Raw genomic sequence first — 18982 nt, forward strand, 5'->3', positions numbered from 1 at the left:
CAAGATGTGGTCCAAAGCCTCAAGGAAGGAAAGAAAAGATCTGGTGATCTCAGAAGTGGTTAAGATGGAAGAGGAGAGCTACATGATCAAGGCTGTGGGCCAACAGCAGCAAGGGAGATGGACCAATTGGGAGGCTGTTGTCAACAGAGTTGTTACGTGGGCAGACATGTGGAAGATGCCCCAGGCGAGGCTAAGTTTCCTCATCAGGGCCACGTACGATACCCTCCCCAGTCCCGGGAACTTGCATGTGTGGTACGGGGCAGAGGTGTCCTGCCAGCTCTGTGACTCCCAGAACCCAAGCTTGCGTCACATTCTTTCTGGCTGCAAGGTAGCTTTGTCGCAGGGCCGGTATGGATGGCGGCACGACAGCGTCCTGCGAAGGCTAGCAGAAATCCTGGAGGCACGCAGAGTGGAAGCAAATGGGGCCAGTCCGGGAACAGCTCAGCGGTTGATTAAGTTTGTCAAGCAAGGTGGCCAGCCTCAGAGCAGCAGCAAGAGCATCCAGTCTCTCCTGTCAGCTGGCGGAGAATGGAACATGAGGGCTGATCTAGATCGTCAGTTGAAGTTCCCTCAAGAGATCACAACAACCTCGTTACGCCCAGACATTGTCCTGTGGTCCACCTCTACTAAAACTGTCATCATGGTAGAATTAACGGTACCATGGGAAGAGGGAATGGAGGCTGCCTTTGAAAGAAAGAGGGACAAGTACTCAGAGCTGGCAAGTGAGTGTGCACAAGCAGGATGGAGGCCCTTCACCTATCCAGTAGAAGTTGGCTGTCGAGGCTACACTGGAGCATCCACCCAGCGACTCCTAAAGTCCCTTGGGATCAAAGGCTCCAATCTAAAGAAGGCCCTCAAAGCCCTGGCAGAGGAGGCAGAACAGGGGAGCTTCTGGTTGTGGCTCAGAAGAAACGACAAGGCGTGGGGAAAGCAAGGCGTGTAGACAAGGGGCAGTAGGGAGGCTTCCCTGCTGCCATGTTATGGTATGCGGTCAGGCCCACGCTTGACTCAGGGAGATGGACGTCCCTGCCATGCATAGTCCCTTGGGACTCATTCCATATACACAACAGCAATAACACTGGGGTTAGAATGTGGGTACATTATGGATCCTCCAGCTGGCTGCAGGGGGTGGCAGGGAGACGTCCCTGTCGCTGCTCCACCACCCAGAGATGTTCCGGGATTAAAGGAGCGAAACATCCGTGAAGGGTGGCTCCCGGCTGACGACCCTGCAGCCAGCACCACATGGCACTGTCGGAGGTGCGTCAGGCAGTAATGCCCTGCAAGTGTTAACTTGTGCTTACATCTGACCAATCTAAGTCTAAGACTAGATCAGACTGAACTAAGTCTAAGACTAAATGTGACCGATCTAAGTCTAAGACTAGATGTGACCGATCTAAGTCTGGGACTAGATGTGACCAATCTAAGTCTAAGACTAGATGTGACCAATCTCAGTCTAAGACTAGATGTGACCGATCTAAGTCTAAGACTAGATGTGCCCGATCTAAGTCTGGGACTAGATGTAACCGATCTAAGTCTAAGACTAGATGTGACCGATCTAAGTCTAAGACTAGATGTGAACGATCTAAGTCTGAGACTAAATGTGACCGATCTAAGTCTGAGACTAGATGTGACCAATCTAAGTCTAAGACTAGATGTCCATTTTTCCATCCATTTTCTACCGCTTATTCCCTTCGGGGTCGCGGGGGGCGCTGGAGCCTATCTCAGCTCACCCTGGACAAGTCGCCACCTCATCGCAGGGCCAACACAGATAGACAGACAACATTCACACTCACATTTACACACTAGGGCCAATTTAGTGTTGCCAATCAAACTATCCCCAGGTGCATGTCTTTGGAGGTGGGAGGAAGCCGGAGTACCCGGAGGGAACCCACGCAGTCACGGGGAGGACATGCAAACTCCACACAGAAAGATCCCGAGGCCGGGATTGAACTCACGACTACTCAGGACCTTCGTATTATGAGGCAGACGCACTAACCCTTCTGTGACTGATCTAATTCTTAAGACTACATCAGACCAATCTAACACTAAGACTAGATCTGACCAATCTAAGTCTAAGACTAGATGTGACCGATCAAAGTCTAAGACTAGATGTGACCGATCAAAGTCTAAGACTAGATGTGACCAATCAAAGTCTAAGACTAGATGTGACCAATCTAAGTCTAAGACTAGATGTGACCAATCTCAGTCTAAGACTAGATGTGACCGATCTAAGTCTAAGACTAGATCAGACCAATCTAAGTCTAAGACTAGATGTGCCCGATCTAAGTCTGGGACTAGATGTAACCGATCTAAGTCTAAGACTAGATGTGACCGATCTAAGTCTAAGACTAGATGTGAACGATCTAAGTCTGAGACTAGATGTGACCGAACTAAGTCTAAGACTAGATGTGACTGATCTAAGTCTAAATGTGACCGACCTAAGTCTAAGGACTAAATGTGACCGATCTAAGTCTGGGACTAGATGTGACCAATCAAAGTGTCATTTTGATATTTAAAAAAGAAGATACAAACATATAGTATATATAAATATTTAAAGACTTTGTTATAGTATACTATTATTTAAATAATTAGATCAATCACACCTAGTCTTTTTCTCATAACATTACAATTTTTTGCTCTTTTTTCCTACATTTTTACTGTTTTTTGGATTAACATGTTATTTGAAAATAGCTAACTTTTAGAAATTTTAGCTGACACATTAGGTATACAACGTGCGCAAAGTATCGATGTTGGATCGGTATCGCCGCGTCTGAATTTTACTTGGTATCGGATCGGAAAGAAAATCAGCTGTATCGCACATCACTGTCAGCTGTTGCAATTAGCTTGTCGCACTTCAAAACTACTGAGCTAAGCACCATATTGCCCTCAAACGTTTGGCTATGCATACCGTAGCAGCGTGGTGCGTTCAATGACACTTTAAAAATTTGGGACTTGAAGGACATCAATCAATCATCCATCCATCCATTTTCTACCGCTTGTCCCGTTCGGTGCTGGAGCCTATCTCAGCTGCATTCTGGCGGAAGGTGGGATACACCCTGGACAAGTTGCCACCTCATCGCAGGGCTAACACAGATAGACAGACAACATTCACACTCACATTCACACACTAGGGCCAATCATGTTCACCCAAAACCGAGCCACACTAAAACCGGAGCTTATAAAAACTGAGGTGTCTTTGTACTCTGATCTATAAAGTATAGCAAAAGCTAAAATATTATAATAACAACAATGTTAATAATATTTGAGTCAGGGCAGATGTCAAATGAACGACCGTTGAAAACGTCAACAAAATGTAAAGTCCTGCATATTGTGCTGAGTTCCATTTATCACCACTAGAGGCCGCGGTGGCGTCAGTACAGCAACATACAACACAGGAAGGGACTGTTCAGTGGAGATGTTTGAGTTTGAGTTTATTTCGAACATGCAAGCATACAACACGATACATCACAATTTCAGTTCCTTTTCAACATGTTCGAAAAGTTCCACTCCAGTGGAACTAGAATGATGATGTCTGATGGAATAGCGCACACAAGGTTACACAAATCAAACCAGAGGTTGAACAAAAAATCAAACTGGGAACTTATGCTTCTGTATTTGTCGATGACTCATAAAATAAGCATTACTGTGAACACCTTGGATCATGTATTTAAAAGTTAAACTCATAGGCGTCTTGTTCTGACATTAATAATAAACCCTTCATAGTTAGTTTCACGTTGTAGTAGAAGAACACAACACAACACAAATGTATTTGTTCTGCAATAAGGGCTAGAAATCTAAATATAAACATACTGATCTTAAAATTTAAATAATAGATGAGCAAATAAGAGTGATTGTTGTTATAATCATGAAGATGTATAAAAAACAAACCATTCAACTTGGTACTACCAACAGCAAAAACATTTCACAATAAAATCCATTGACTGGCTGTGAAGTGCCTGCCGAAACAACAGGGGGCGCCATTATACCTAACTGTTACACTAAATCGGGGGTCAGCAACTTGCGGCTCTCGAGCCACAGGCGGCCCTTTAGTCCCCCTAGTGGCTCCTGGAGCATTTTGAAAAAATGATTGAAAATGGAAAAAGATGTGTGGAAAATATATTTTTTGTTTTAGTATGTTTTTTGTTTGAGGACAAACATGACACAAACCTTCCCGATTGTTAGGAAGCCCACTGTTTAGTATGTTTGTGTTTATGCTTCACTGATGAGACTATTTGGTGAACATCGTTTTGTCCTACCAATGTTGGCGGTTCTTGAACTCACCATAGTGTGGACTGTGACGCAACAGTTTGTCCATCTATCCATCTTCTACCGCTTGTCCCCTTCAGTGTCGCGGGGGGTGCGGGAGCCTATCTCAGCTGCACACAGGCAGTAGGCGGGGTAAACCCTGGACAAGTCGCCACCTCATCGCAGGGCCAACACAGATAGACAGACAACATTCGCACTCACATTAGGGCCAAGTTTGTTTACATGTAAAATCCTCCACTCCCTCTTTTTCTCATTTTGTCCACCAAATATTTTATACTGTGCGTGAATGCATAAAGGTGCGCTTTGTTGATGTTATTGACTTGTGTGGAGTGCTAATCAGGCATATTTGGTCAGTGCATGACTACAAGCTAATCAATGTTAACATGCTATTTAGGCTAGCTGTATGTACATATCGCATCATTATGCCTCGTTTGTAGGTATAATTGATCTCATTTAATATCCTTTACTTTTATCCTCTTAGTATATAATTTTAATTTGCATGTCTCATGACACATTATCTGTATGTAATACTGACTGCATTTCAGATAGTTGTTTGTGTGCCATGTTGTTCCAGACCACAGCAAACATTACCTAGCTTGCCAAAGATTGTAATAAATCTATTAAAAGATGACAGCCTGACGTTTCCTTTAACTTGGACACACAAATATATACCTTTGGCCATTAAAAGCCAGTAATTTCCAGGAGTTATCTCACCTTCTGAGCCTCTGATTTACTAACGGTTTCTAATGTCGTAACAATGTGTAGAATAAATATTACATGTCAACATTTCTGTCAACGAAGATAGACATAGTCATTTTGATAGTAGGCTAATATAGCTAATATAGACCCTTACGCCATGTGTTGCCTTAATTATAAGACTTATGTAAGACTTTTCATTTTTTGCGGCTCCTGACAGATTTGTTTTTTGTACTTTTGGTCCAATATGGCTCTTTCAACGTTTTGGGTTGCCGACCCCTGCACTAAATGAAACAATACAAACACATTTGGATGTCTCTATAGTTGAAACTGAAAAAAAGAAACTGGCAAACTCATCAAACTGCATAAAGTCATGACTTTTGTTGGGTTTTAACACATGATGGGGGAATAAATTATTTTGTAAGTGAGCTTATTGGCGTCGACTTGACTGGCGGTGTCTTGAGGCCCGCACATCAACAAGCCTTCTGTCAAACATGGCGGTGGAAACACATTCTGCTTCTGGACTGATAAAAGTAAATGAAAACTTTGATGGGTACCATCTTGTAAGACTCCATATTTATAATTAAGATAATTTTCGGTCATCATTACAAGAATGGACCATGGATACATCTGGTATGCAAGACGAGCGTGGTAATTAGCGAACTAAAAGCCCAAGCTATCAACCCGATAGCCAGTATTGCTTGAGGTTGTCAGGGAGTGAGGTTTACCAACATACACATGGTCCAGCCACACGTAAATCTCGCTCTTACTGGAACCCGCGTGGTTCAGTCCCTGCCTTTCTGTTCCACCCGGGACTCGAATTCAATTGGTTGGACATGATTGGGAAAGGCACACACCTGTCTAAATGTAAGGTCCACACTTGACAGTGCATGACAGAGCACAACCCAAGAATTAAGTCTAAGGAATTGTCTGTAGACCTCCGAGACAGGAGTGTCTCAAAGCAAATCTGGGGAGGGTACAGAACAATATCTGCTGACTTGAAGGTCTCAATAACCAGAGTAGTTTACATCATCCATAAATGGAAGAAGTCTTCCTCGAGCTGGCCGGACGTCTAAACTGAGCAATCTGGGGAGAAGGACCCTAGTTAGGGAGGTGACCAAGAACTCGATGGTCACTCGATCAGAACTACAGCATTCCTATGTGGAGAAGGAGAACCTTCCAGAAGGACAATTCACCAATCAGGCCTGTATGGTAGAGTGGCCAGACGGAAGACATTTCTTAGTCAAAAGTTTGCCAAAATGCACCAGAAAGACTCTCAGACCATTAGAAACTAATTTCTTTGGTCTGATGAGACAAAGATTAAAGTCTTTGGCGTGAATGCCAGGCATCATGTTTGGAGGAAACCAGGCACCGCTCATCACCAGGACGAAAAGTGACGCATAGTGGTGGCAGCATCATGATGTGGGGAGGATTTTCAACTGAAAGAACTGGTACACTAGTCAGGATAGAGGAAAAGACAAATGCAGCAATGTAAAGAGAATTCTGGGAATTTTTTTAAACTTATCTAAGGTGAGTAAAGTGTTGAATTGTACAAGTTAAAAAAATGGCCCATTCATTTTCAATGGGAAAAATGACCCGGAAAAACGGAAATTCTGGGAGCTCATGATTCCCAGTCAAGCCAATCATTTTGATACTAGAACGTTCCCGATTGGAGGAAAACTGTGGGCTGTGGAGCGCGCCAAACCTTTGCGGCAGAATGATAATAAATACATGTTTTTTTGGTGTAGAATCTTATATGTGAAAATTCTTGGACATTCACACAATAATAATAATAATGAATATAATTTTTTTTTTTGGTGTAGAATTTTCTACGTGAGAATAGCTGAGATAGACTCTAGCACCCCCCGCGACCCAGAAAGCGACAAGCGGTAGAAAATGGATGGATGGAATGCTTGGACATTAACACAATAATAATAATAATAATAATAATTATAATAATAATAATAATAAATAGATTATTTTTTTGGTGTAGAATGCTTGGACATTCACACAATACTACTACTACTACTACTACTAATAATAATAATAATAATGATAAATAGATGATTTTTTTGGTGTAGAATCTTATATGTGTGAATGCTTGGACATTCACACAATAGATATAATAATAATAATAATAATAATAATAATAATAATAAATATAATATTTTTTTGGTGTAGAATCTTATATGTGAGAATGCTTGGACGTTCATACAATAATAATATTAATAATTTAAAAAAACATAATAAACATATGTTTTTTGGTGTAGAATCAGAATCAGAATAGTTTTATTGCCATTGTTTGAGAACGGGTTCACAAACTAGGAATTTTTCACAAAATGTTATAGAATTTTTCAGAATCTTATATGTGTGAATGCTTGGACATTCAAACAATAACAATAATAATACAAATACTACTACTACTACTACTAATAATAATAAGATTTTTTTTTGGTGTAGAATCTTATATGTGAGAATTATTTGACATTCACACAATAATAATAATAATAATAATAATGATACTGTGGAGGGAAGTGCGTCTAGCGCGCCTGCAGGAGCAAAGGTCACCGCCTCTGGCAATGGTGTCGAGGGCGGAATACCATCAGCTAGGGGATGTGCGGGACAGCGAGACACAGCTGGCAGGTGATTAGATTTCACAGGTGGTACGTGTTAATCTAATCATCTGTTGTATTTAACAGTAAGCAGCCGGGAGCGGAGGAGGAGAGAGGATTGGGAGTGACGGCAACGTCACGACATGCGGAAAGACATTTTTGAAAATCTTGTGACAACCATTACAACTTTGTTAAACCTGCACGCTTGGCTCTTGTGCCGTGTCTCCAGTGGAGCTGCTAGGAAGCGACTTCCACAGATACTAATAATACATAAATGGTTTTTGGTGTAGAATTGTATCGTGTGAATGCTTGGACATTCACACATTACTACTACTACTAATAATAATAATAATAAATAGATGTTTTTTTGGTGTAGAATTTTAATTGTGTGAATGATTGGACATTCACACAATAGTAATAATAATAATAATAATAATAATAAATACATGATGTTTTTGGTGTAGAATTTTAACTGTGTGAATGCTTGGACATTCATACAATACTAATACTACTACTAATGAAAATAAATATGTTTTTTGGTGTATAATTTTATATGTGTGAATGTTTGGACATTCGCTCTATAATAATACTAATAATATTAATACTAATACTACTACTAATACTACTAATAATAATGATACTAATAAATAGATGTTTTTTGGTGTAGAATCTTACATGTGGGAATGCTTGGACATTCACACAATAATAACAATACTAAATAGATTTTTTTTGGTTGTAGAATCTTATATGTGTTAATGATTGGACATTCACACAATACTAATACCAATAATACTACTGCTACTAATAATAATAATAATGATGATAATGATAAATAGATGTTTTTTGGTGTATAATCTTATATGTGTGAATACTTGGATATTCACACAATACTATTACTACTACTACTACTACTAATAATAATAATAATAAATAGATGTTTTTTTGGTATAAAGTCTTGTATGTGAAAATGTTGGACATTCACACAATTATTTATTGACCTATTAAACAACCGTCTTCCACCGAAAGAAGAGAGCGTTCTGGCCTTTCTACCAAATGATTTGCTGCCAACAAATTAATTGTCACGGTGTCAGTTGGCATCTCTGCGGGGACGGAGGCAGCCATCTGGACTGATGTGCAGTAATTGGAGTCAAGTGTGTGGAGTCAATGGAGCGTGGAGAGCAAACAATGGCGTCATGAAAGTATAAGAAGACGAGTGTCGGAGCTCCTTCAGGCGAGGCTGGGACACACTGGCACTTCCAACTTGATGGACTCTTGTCTGCACTCGCCCAAGAATGCCGTCGGAGGAGTTTGTGCGTGGGATGATGTATTTATCCCTGACTGTGGTGGGCATCCCTGGCAACACCGCCATCGTCGTGGCCTTCCTCTCTGTCTTGCACAGGGACAAGCGCCTCCTCGCCGCTGATGCCATTGTGCTGCACTTGGCTTGCGTCAACCTGGTGGTTGTGGCCGTGCGTTGCCTGCTGGAGACGCTGGCGTCCCTCCGCCTGGCCGACATCTTCAGCGAGGCCGCCTGCAAGGGTGTCATCTTTGTCTACCGGACGTCCCGCTCGCTCTCCATCTGGCTCACCTTCGTCCTCAGCACCTACCAGTGCCTGAGCATCGCCCCTCCAGGGTCACGCTGGGCATCCTTCCGATCTTTGCTGGGCCGCTACTTGTGGGTGGTGTTCCTGGCCCTCTGGCTGATCAACATGTGCATGACCTCGGCCGCCGTTCTCTTCTCCCTCAGCGCCAAGAACGTGTCGCTGTCCGCCAACCACGGCATCAATGTGCAGTTCTGCTACGTCAACTTCCCCTCCAAGCTCTCCAAAGAGGCCAACGGGGCAGCGCAGGTGGGCAGAGACGTGGTGCCCATGATGCTCATGACGCTCGCCAGCCTCATCATCCTGCACTTCCTTTACAAGCACAGCCAGCAGCTCAAGGGCCTTCGCGGCGCAGGCGGAGGAAGAGGCGGTGGCGGCAGCTCGGAGCGGCGGGCGGCCAAAGCCGTGGTGGCCCTGGTGACTTTGTACGTGGTCCTCTACGGCGTGGACAACGGAATCTGGGTGTACACCCTCACAGTGAGAAAAACCATGAGCAAGTCGCTTTTTTCCGACCTGCGTATATTCTTCTCTTCGCTGTATTGCGCGCTGAGCCCGGTCGTCATCATCGCGTCCAACAGGAAGGTGAACGGCCGACTTCGGTGCGCCGTGCAGTCCAATTTCATCAAGGAGGGAGCGACCACTCTTTCCACTCTCTAGTGACCAGAATTTTGTACAAACTTAAAACTAATATAGCCGTGGAAGTTCAATTATAACGTTGCATAAATCAAATCAAGAAGGACTACCTAGGTCACTTCTCGAAAGTAAACCTAGCATAGGACACAGACGTCATAACACCATCAAAGCTCACCTTTAAACATTCACACCCAGCCCGAACAAGGATGAGGCGAAAGGTAAAAATATATCTATTTCTGGCAGTATGGGGGCGGGGGGAACTTACGTGCAGTTTTACTTTTGCATCTAAATGCCCATAACTGGGCCCTCAATTAAAGTTAGAAACAGACTTTTCTAGTTTCAAAGACAGGGGTGGACTTAACTCTTATAGGAGATGCACTAATAATTATGTAATTATAATTAAAATGTTAATCTATTTGTGGCAGCATGGGGGGAACTTACATGCAAGTTTTATTTTTGCATCTAAATGCCCATAACTGTGATGCAGTCAAGGACCCTCAATTGAAGTTAGAAACAGACTTTTCTAGTTTCAAAGACACAGGTGGACTTAACTCCTATAGGAGATGCACTAATAATAATGTAATTATAATAAAAATGTCAATCTATTTGTGGCAGCATGGGGGGAATTTAGATGCAAGTTTTACTTTTGCATCCAAATGCCCATAACTGTGATGCCGCCAAGGACCCTCAATGAAAGTTAGAAACAGACTTTTCTAGTTTCAAAGACAGGGGTGGACTTAACTCCTATAGGAGATGCACTAGTAATTATGTAATTATAATTAAAATGTTAATCTATTTGTGGCAGCATGGGGGGAACTTACATGCAAGTTTTACTTTTGCATCTAAATGCCCATAACTGTGATGCAGTCAAGGACCCTCAATTAAAGTTAGAAACAGACTTTTCTAGTTTCAAAGACACGGGGGTACTTAACTCCTATAGGAGATGCACTAATAATAATGTAATTATAATACAAATGTCAATCTATTTGTGGCAGCATGGGGGGAATTTAGATGCAAGTTTTACTTTTGCATCCAAATGCCCATAACTGTGATGCCGTCAAGGACCCTCAATTGAAGTTAGAAACAGACTTTTCTAGTTTCAAAGACACAGGTGGACTTAACTCCTATAGGAGATGCACTAATAATAATGTAATTATAATAAAAATGTCAATCTATTTGTGGCAGCATGGGGGGAATTTAGATGCAAGTTTTACTTTTGCATCCAAATGCCCATAACTGTGATGCCGCCAAGGACCCTCAATGAAAGTTAGAAACAGACTTTTCTAGTTTCAAAGACAGGGGTGGACTTAACTCCTATAGGAGATGCACTAGTAATTATGTAATTATAATTAAAATGTTAATCTATTTGTGGCAGCATGGGGGGAACTTACATGCAAGTTTTACTTTTGCATCTAAATGCCCATAACTGTGATGCAGTCAAGGACCCTCAATTAAAGTTAGAAACAGACTTTTCTAGTTTCAAAGACACGGGGGTACTTAACTCCTATAGGAGATGCACTAATAATAATGTAATTATAATACAAATGTCAATCTATTTGTGGCAGCATGGGGGGAATTTAGATGCAAGTTTTACTTTTGCATCCAAATGCCCATAACTGTGATGCCGTCAAGGACCCTCAATGAAAGTTAGAAACAGAGTTTTCTAGTTTCAAAGACAGGGGTGGACTTAACTACTATAGGAAATGCACTAATAATAATATACTTATCATTTTAAAATTATCTATTATTATTTGAATTATCCATTGATGATAATTCTACGTGTAACATCTTATCGCTACTCTAAAGCAAGGGTGATAATTTCCAGGTTCAGGGGCCACTTCATTTTATATGGATGGAAAGGCTGGAAATAATATGCATCAATAAAGTACTTTCTTACTAAATGTATTCATTCTTTCCATTTCGACAGAAAAAAAAATACCTAATTGCATATCTTTTACATCTGAAAATAACATACAAATGCAACAAATAATATACATATATAGGTCGTAATAAAAATAAATACTTAAATATCTTGCGCAAATTATGTTTTTAAAGCAAGTTATCCCTCACCCTTACCAGAATTGTACTGTAAAAAAACTTTTTCCATTTGCAGTAATACAACTTTAAATTCTATTAAAAAAAAAATGTGGTAGTTTTTTTTTACATTTGAAGTAATATGCATTAAAAAAAAAACACTGTCAATTTTACGGTAATATTCTGGCGACTGAGCTGCAAAATTTTTCACTGCAAAATGTAGTTTTGTTTTTTTTACAACGTAAGTACAGCCCTTTGAGACACTTGTGATTTAGGGCTATATAAATAAACATTGCTTGATTGATTGATTGACTTAAAAAGTATATAATAAAATACAGAGGCAATTATGTATTATCATTGGGCAAATCCTTAATCCTTATGCATTTATATTCATATATACATATACATTTATTCGTTATACATATACATTTATATCACTCCAAATTACTTTGTTCCAGAAGTTTTGAGGCTTGTCTCTGTGCTGTTTGGTGTAATGTAAGTGGGATACTTTGTGACATTTGCGCAGAAATGGCTTTCTTCTGGCGACTCGACCATGCAGCCCATTTTTCTTCAAGTGCCTCCTTATTGTGCATCTTGAAACAGCCACACCACAATTTTTCAGAGAGTCCTGTATTTCAGCTGAAGTTATTTGTGGATTTTTCTTTGCATCTCGAACAATTTTCCTGGCAGTTGTGGCTGAAATCTTTGCTGGTCTACCTGAATCCCTAATTTTCCACTTCTTAATCAGCATTTGAACACTGCTGATTGGCATTCTCAATTCCTTGGATATCTTTTTATACCCCTTTCCTGTTTTATGCAGTTCAATTACCTTTCCTCGCAGATCTTTTGACAGTTATTTTGCCTTCCCCATGACTCAGAATCCAGAAACATCTGTGCAGCACTGGATGAAAGATGCAATGGTCTGTCAGAAGCCCAGAAACTCACTGACCTTTTATACACACACATTAATTACAAACAAACATGTCACAGGTGAGGAATGGAACCTTGATTAGCCATTCAAACCTGTTTGTGTCAACTTTTGTGCATGTTATCATATCAAAGTCACTGGGGTATGTAAACTTTTGATCAGGGTCATTTGGGTATTTTCTTTTGTCATTTTGATTTGAAAAGAGTAAACACAGTTGTTTGCCAAATAGCTTCACACAACCATTAAGCCTGAGTGGAAGAAAGGTTTTTGTTTTATCACTCATCTGAAGAATGGCCAAAAAATCATACATTTTCCCAAGGTATGTAAACTTATGAGCACAACTGTATACACACACACACACACACACACACACACACACACACACACACACACACACACACACACACACACACACACACACACACACACACACACACACACACACACACACACACACACACACACACACACACACACACACACACACACACACACTTGATGTTACATCCCTGCTCTAAAAGAAAGGAAACAAAAAGACAAATTTAAAATCATATTAATGACAGCTTATATGGTTATTTAAATTAATGTCCTGGTCATTTTATGATGAATTTGTTGGCGTTTTCCTGTAAAAAATAAAAACAAACACAAAAATGTTTTTTTTTTTATTGTTTGGGAAGGTTATTGAGATATGTTCTTAATCCCATCTTTAAAAACTCAAAACGGTGTTCTTTCTTTTAAAAAGCTGGTTTTAACATTCAATTATTTGTTTTTTAATGCATGTAAGCATACCACGTAAGTGAGTGTGTGTGTGTATTGGGGCAGCAACTTTGGGTTTAGGGTGGGATGGGGGGGGGGGGGGGCCCTTTAGGTGTCTTGTGAATGGGGGCCCAGAATATGGCCCTCCAACCCTGGCCACATGCTAAAATGCTTTCTGTCTGATGAGCAGCAGGGGGCAGCACACATCACGAGAGAGAAAAAAGGACAACTTGAGTTATAGTAATAGCTCCATGACTGTATGCTATCCAAAGGACAATTTTTCCTCTCATCTTTAACAAAGTGAATGTGTTCTATCGTGCATTTATGCTCTGGGTGTCTTGTAAACATTTCACAATTTCATTGCTCCGTGTATTAAATAGACTGAAATAAACCTTGCTCTTGCGGCACATTTATTGCACTGCGGTCGCTCTCAATGACTCTCTGCTCTTAATGCCGTTTTGTTTGTTTGTTTCCCAGCCACCAAAAAGACGTGGTGATATTTTAGAAGTGATTCAGGGCTAGATGTCTTGCAGCGGCCTGTTCAGCGCCAATTAGGGCGCTGTGGGGACTATCCCATGCTAATGAGGTCTCTGAAGTGTCTCCCAGAGGGTGAGTTGAAAACAAAATGTGGGACAAAAGTTGTTTGGTGCGGAAATAAAGGAAAAATGTCAAATTGTTGGAGGAAACGTACAGGGCGAGGGCTTTTTGGGGACATACCGTATTTCCTTGAATTAGCGCCGGGGCGGTAATTAATTTAAAACCTCTTCTCACTGCGGCGCTTACCAAAGGCATGCGGTAAATGTAAGCATGCACTAATTATTTTAAAACCCTCTTCTCACTCCGGCGATAACCAATGGCATGCGGTAAATTTAGGCCTGCGCTTATAAATTTGAGTGTGATGTAAGGATACCATCATGAAAAGCACATTTAATAAAAAAACGTTATGGTCTTACCTTTACTTATAAATGAAGTCCATGCGCAGCTCCTTCTGAACAAAAGCATTGATAACTTGTTTATAGAAGTCTTCCTTATCTTTCTTCAGTTTTTAAAGTCTCTTTGTCTCGATGATCTTCCTTTAATTATTACCTCCTGCTTCGATTGAAAGTCCAGTTTAGAAAACTGTTTTATTTCAGATATGTAATCCTCCATGTTGAAAGTGCAAGCGAGAGGAAAAAATAAACGATCGGTGCTAACTGTTGCTGCTAGTTGTCACTTCTTCTGCAGCCGAGTAGTCGCAAGAAGGATCACTAGCGCCCTCTACCACCAGGAGGCGGGAGTCATTTAATGACTCATATTTGACACACGCAGCTACGGTATATTAATAAAACATAGCTGCTTACTGTTCTTTTTAGCATATTCAATAGCTTGGACCTTAAATCCTACTGAATAGCTCTTTATCTTCTTCCCTTTATGTGATTTTAAATTATTTAAATCAGCCTCCTCCATTTTGAAAATGATGACAGGTGAAGTGTCACTCGTGACGTGACGAGTTTGACCCGGCGGAAATTCTAGGCATATGCTAATTATTTTGCGAAACGAGTTTGACCCGTCTGTAATTCTAGACATGCGCTAATAAAAATAATATTTTGCGAAACGAGTTTGACCCGGCTGTAATTCTGACCCGGCGGTAATGCTAAGCATGCTCTAATTATTTTGAGAAACGAGTTTGACCCGGCGGTAATTCTAGGCAGGGGCATACTATATACCCGGCGGCAATTCAAGGAAATACGGTATGCGTGCAATTGTGAGTAATATTCGGTCTAATTGATATTTCGTGAATAAAGAAAGAAGGGTGTGGCATTAATAAACACTGTCACAATGTTGAAATGGGCTGTTATTGCTGTTGGTCTGTCCCAGCAGGCACAAGACATTGAAACAACGTTGAGAACTTGTTGAATTAGGTCCTGATGTTGAGCAACTCAAACATAACGTTAGAACAACATCTTTTTTGACGTTTAATCAATGTTGGGGTCTGACCTTGATTTGACCATTGACATTTTTTGCCAACCAATATTCTACAACACAAATACAACGTTCAAACAACATACTTTTTTAACAACGTCTATTCAATGTTGGGTTCTGACATTGATTTGACCATTGAAATTTGGTAATTTCCAAACCAATATTCTACAACACAAATACAATGTTGAAACAACATACTTTTTAACATTTCTTCAATGTTGGGTTCTGAAGTTGATTTGACCATTGAAATTGGGTCATTTACCAACAAAAATTCTACAACACAAACAACATTGAAACAACATACTTTTTGATGACGTTTATCCAATGTCAGGTTGTGACGTTGATTTGACCATTTGAATTTGGGTAATTTTCCAACCAATATTCTATATTACGAAAACAACATTGAAACAACATTCAGTGGTTAGAGTGTCTGCCCTGAGATCGGTAGGTTGTGAGTTCAAAGTAATACCAAAGACTATAAAAATGGGACCCATTACCTCCCTGCTTGGCACTCAGCATCAAGGGTTGGAATTGGGGGTTGAATCACCAAAAATGATTCCCGGGCGTGGCACCGCTGCTGCCCGCTGCTGCCCTAACCTCCCAGGGGGTGAACAAGGGGATGGGTCAAATGCAGAGGACAAATTTCACCGCACCTAGTGTGTGTGTGACAATCATTGGTACTTTAACTTTAACTTTTGACGACGTGTATTCAATGTCAGGTTGTGACGATGTCAGGTTGTGACGTTGATTTGACCATTGAATCTTGGTATTTTCCAACCAATATTCTACAACACAAATACAACATTGAAACAACATACTTTTTTAACAACAATTTTTTTTCAATGTTGAGTTCTGACGTTGATTTGACCATTGAAATGTTGTCATTTCCCAACCAGTATTCTACAATACAAATACAATGTTGAAACAACATACTTTTTGACAACGTTTATTCAATGTCAGGTCGTGACGTTGATTTGACCATTAAAATTTGGTCATTTCCCAAACAACAGCGTGGATCCAACCTCGTTCATCAACTCAATTTACAAATACAAAGATTTTGCAACGTTGTTTAAAAAACATATGAATAATCAATGTTGTATCAATGTCTTGTGCCTGCTGGGGAAGGACAACTAACAAAAAAGTAGTTTTTTGAAGGGGTCGGGCATAATTGACGGATCCAATTAAAGGTGTTTTTAGGAACATTAGGGCATTTTTCCCTTAATTAGCCAGTAAATAAGGCAATGATCTTATTGGTACAACCCATGCAGTAAAGATGGAGGTGGTTTGGATGTGTTTGCTTGTGCAGAACTGCTGCAGGTATTTTATTGTGCACCAGAGATGAAAGCACGATCTGTAAAACCAAGAAGAAAACGGGGTCCAGACGACAAGTTCCATGTATCTTACTCTTCAAGCCACTGAAATCTGATTAGTAGAAATAGACAGACTCCGGTGGAATGAAGGATAGAATACAAGGAGGTCTCACACAGCTGTAACAAAAATACTAAATCCGTGCAGCGGAAGGGAAGCCTCAGGCCCGTCAGACGCATCAAAACAACCACTGGCAGGCAGGTGAGGGCATGGCAAGTTTTCTTTCCCACCTTTCTGGACTCTTCCGTGAGCAAGCACAGATATGGCTAAACCGCGAAGAGACCTGCAAGACAGTCCAAAGAGGACGACCTCAACTCACCTGCCTGACACCACGCTACACCTAACAGTAACTGGCAAGGAAAGTAACAGATAACATTGCTCCAAACAAAGAGCCTCGCTTTGGACGAGTCCGCGTCTGTGCTGCAGTAAATCCTGGAGGACGTCTGTTTACCTGCGCCAGGTGCGGGCTTTTTTGTCCCACGTTCCCACCAATGGCGTGGCAGCAACAGGGCCAGACCCTGCCCCCCCCCAAACCCCCACCCTCCTCGTGCCTGGAAGCCATTCCACACCCAAATAGTTGCACGGCCACCCTTCCCTACTGTGTGTTTGTGTCTATATAATGACTTGTCATGTTCATGATTGTGTGTTTGTGTCTATATAATGACTTGTCATATTCATGATTACTATGGTACACAAAGTAGTATTCGGGCCACACTGTAAAAAACAGAATATAAGAAAATAATGTGTAGTTTATTGGCAAAAAAGTTGAGAGTGCTCATTTAAAAAAAAAAAGTAATTTTATTATCTGAATATTTTAACTTGATAATATGCTAAAAAAAACAACAACAACTTGACTCAAAAGCAATCTGAAGACTTGTTTGTGTTCAGGCTTGTAACTAGCTCCTCTTGGGCTGTTATGATGTTGCCTTTCATTTTGTTTTTATATTGTTTATTCCCACTGTGTTTTTATATTGTGCTTTTATTTCTTATTTTGCCCTTCTATATTAGATTCTGATATCTTAACTTTTTTCCGTCTGTGAAAGGTGCTATACAAATAAATGTCACTTAGTTACTAACTTTGTTGTACAGACCCCAAAACCAGTGAAGTTGGCACGTTGTGTAAATCGTAAATAAAAACACAACACATCCATCCATCCATTTTCTACCGCGTGTGTCTTTCGGGGTCGCGGGAGGTGCTGGAGACAATGATTTGCAAATCCTTTTCAACCTATATTCAATTGAATAGACTGCAAAAACAAGACACTTAACGTTTGAACTGAGAAACTTTATTTTTTGCAAATATTAACCTATTTGGAATTTGATGCCTGCAACATGTTTTGAAAAAACTGGCACAAGTGGCATCGTCTATATTAGATATATAACAACGGGTGGGTGGCGGGCGGTTGTGGTTTTGATAAAATGTTAGTTCGGGTGGATGACGACTTTGTGATGCGGTTGCCGATGAAATAATTGCCTATCTGCGCATCTCTAGTGTGTATGTATATACAAAACACAAACCAGTGAATTTGGCATGTTGTGTAAATGGTAAATAAAAACAGAATACAATGATTTGCAAATCATTTTCAACCTATGTTCAATTGAATAGACTGGTAAACTTGTTATTTTTGCAAATATTAGCTAATTTGGAATTTGATGCCTGCAACATGTTTCAAAAAAGCTGGCACAAGTGGCAAACAACACTGAGAAAGTTGAGGAATGCTCATCAAACACTTATTTGGAACATCCCACAGGTGAACAGGATAATTGGGAACAGGTGTGTGCCATAATTGGGTATAAAAGCAGCTTCCATGAAATGCTCAGTCATTCACAAACAAGGATGGGGCGAGGGTCACCACTTTGTCAACAAATGCGTGAGCAAATTGTCCAACCGTTTAAGAACAACATTTCTCAACAAGCTATTGCAAGGAACTTAGGGATTTCACCATCTATGCTCCGTAATATCATCAAAAGGTTTAGAGAATCTGGAGAAATCACTGCACGTAAATGGCAAGCCTTGACTTTCGATCCCTCAGGCGGTACTGCATAAAAAGCGACATCAGGGTGTAAAGGATATCTCCACATGGGCTCAGGAACACTTCAGAAAACCACTGTCAGTAACTAAAGTT

At 40.6% G+C, this 18982-nt stretch overlaps 2 protein-coding genes across 4 annotated transcripts in view; one reads left to right on the forward strand and one right to left on the reverse strand.

Moving 5' to 3' along the window:
- Positions 1-18982, reverse strand: part of LOC133643053 (olfactory receptor class A-like protein 1) — a 74736-nt gene that overhangs the window by 28277 nt on the left and 27477 nt on the right. The gene's annotated exons all lie outside the window — the stretch shown is intronic.
- LOC133643136 (olfactory receptor class A-like protein 1) lies at positions 8867-10235 on the forward strand. Its single transcript, XM_062037544.1, has one exon. The coding sequence runs from the start codon at positions 8867-8869 to the stop codon at positions 9830-9832; it is 966 nt and encodes a 321-aa protein (XP_061893528.1). The 3' UTR covers positions 9833-10235.

The sequence above is a fragment of the Entelurus aequoreus genome, linkage group LG26, assembly GCF_033978785.1.
Source record: "Entelurus aequoreus isolate RoL-2023_Sb linkage group LG26, RoL_Eaeq_v1.1, whole genome shotgun sequence".
NCBI classification, from domain to species: Eukaryota; Metazoa; Chordata; class Actinopteri; order Syngnathiformes; family Syngnathidae; genus Entelurus; species Entelurus aequoreus.

Coding starts and splice junctions, on each gene's coding strand:
- LOC133643136 (XM_062037544.1), top strand. CDS start 8,867: ATGCCGTCGGAGGAGTTTGTGCGTGGGATGATGTATTTATCCCTGACT.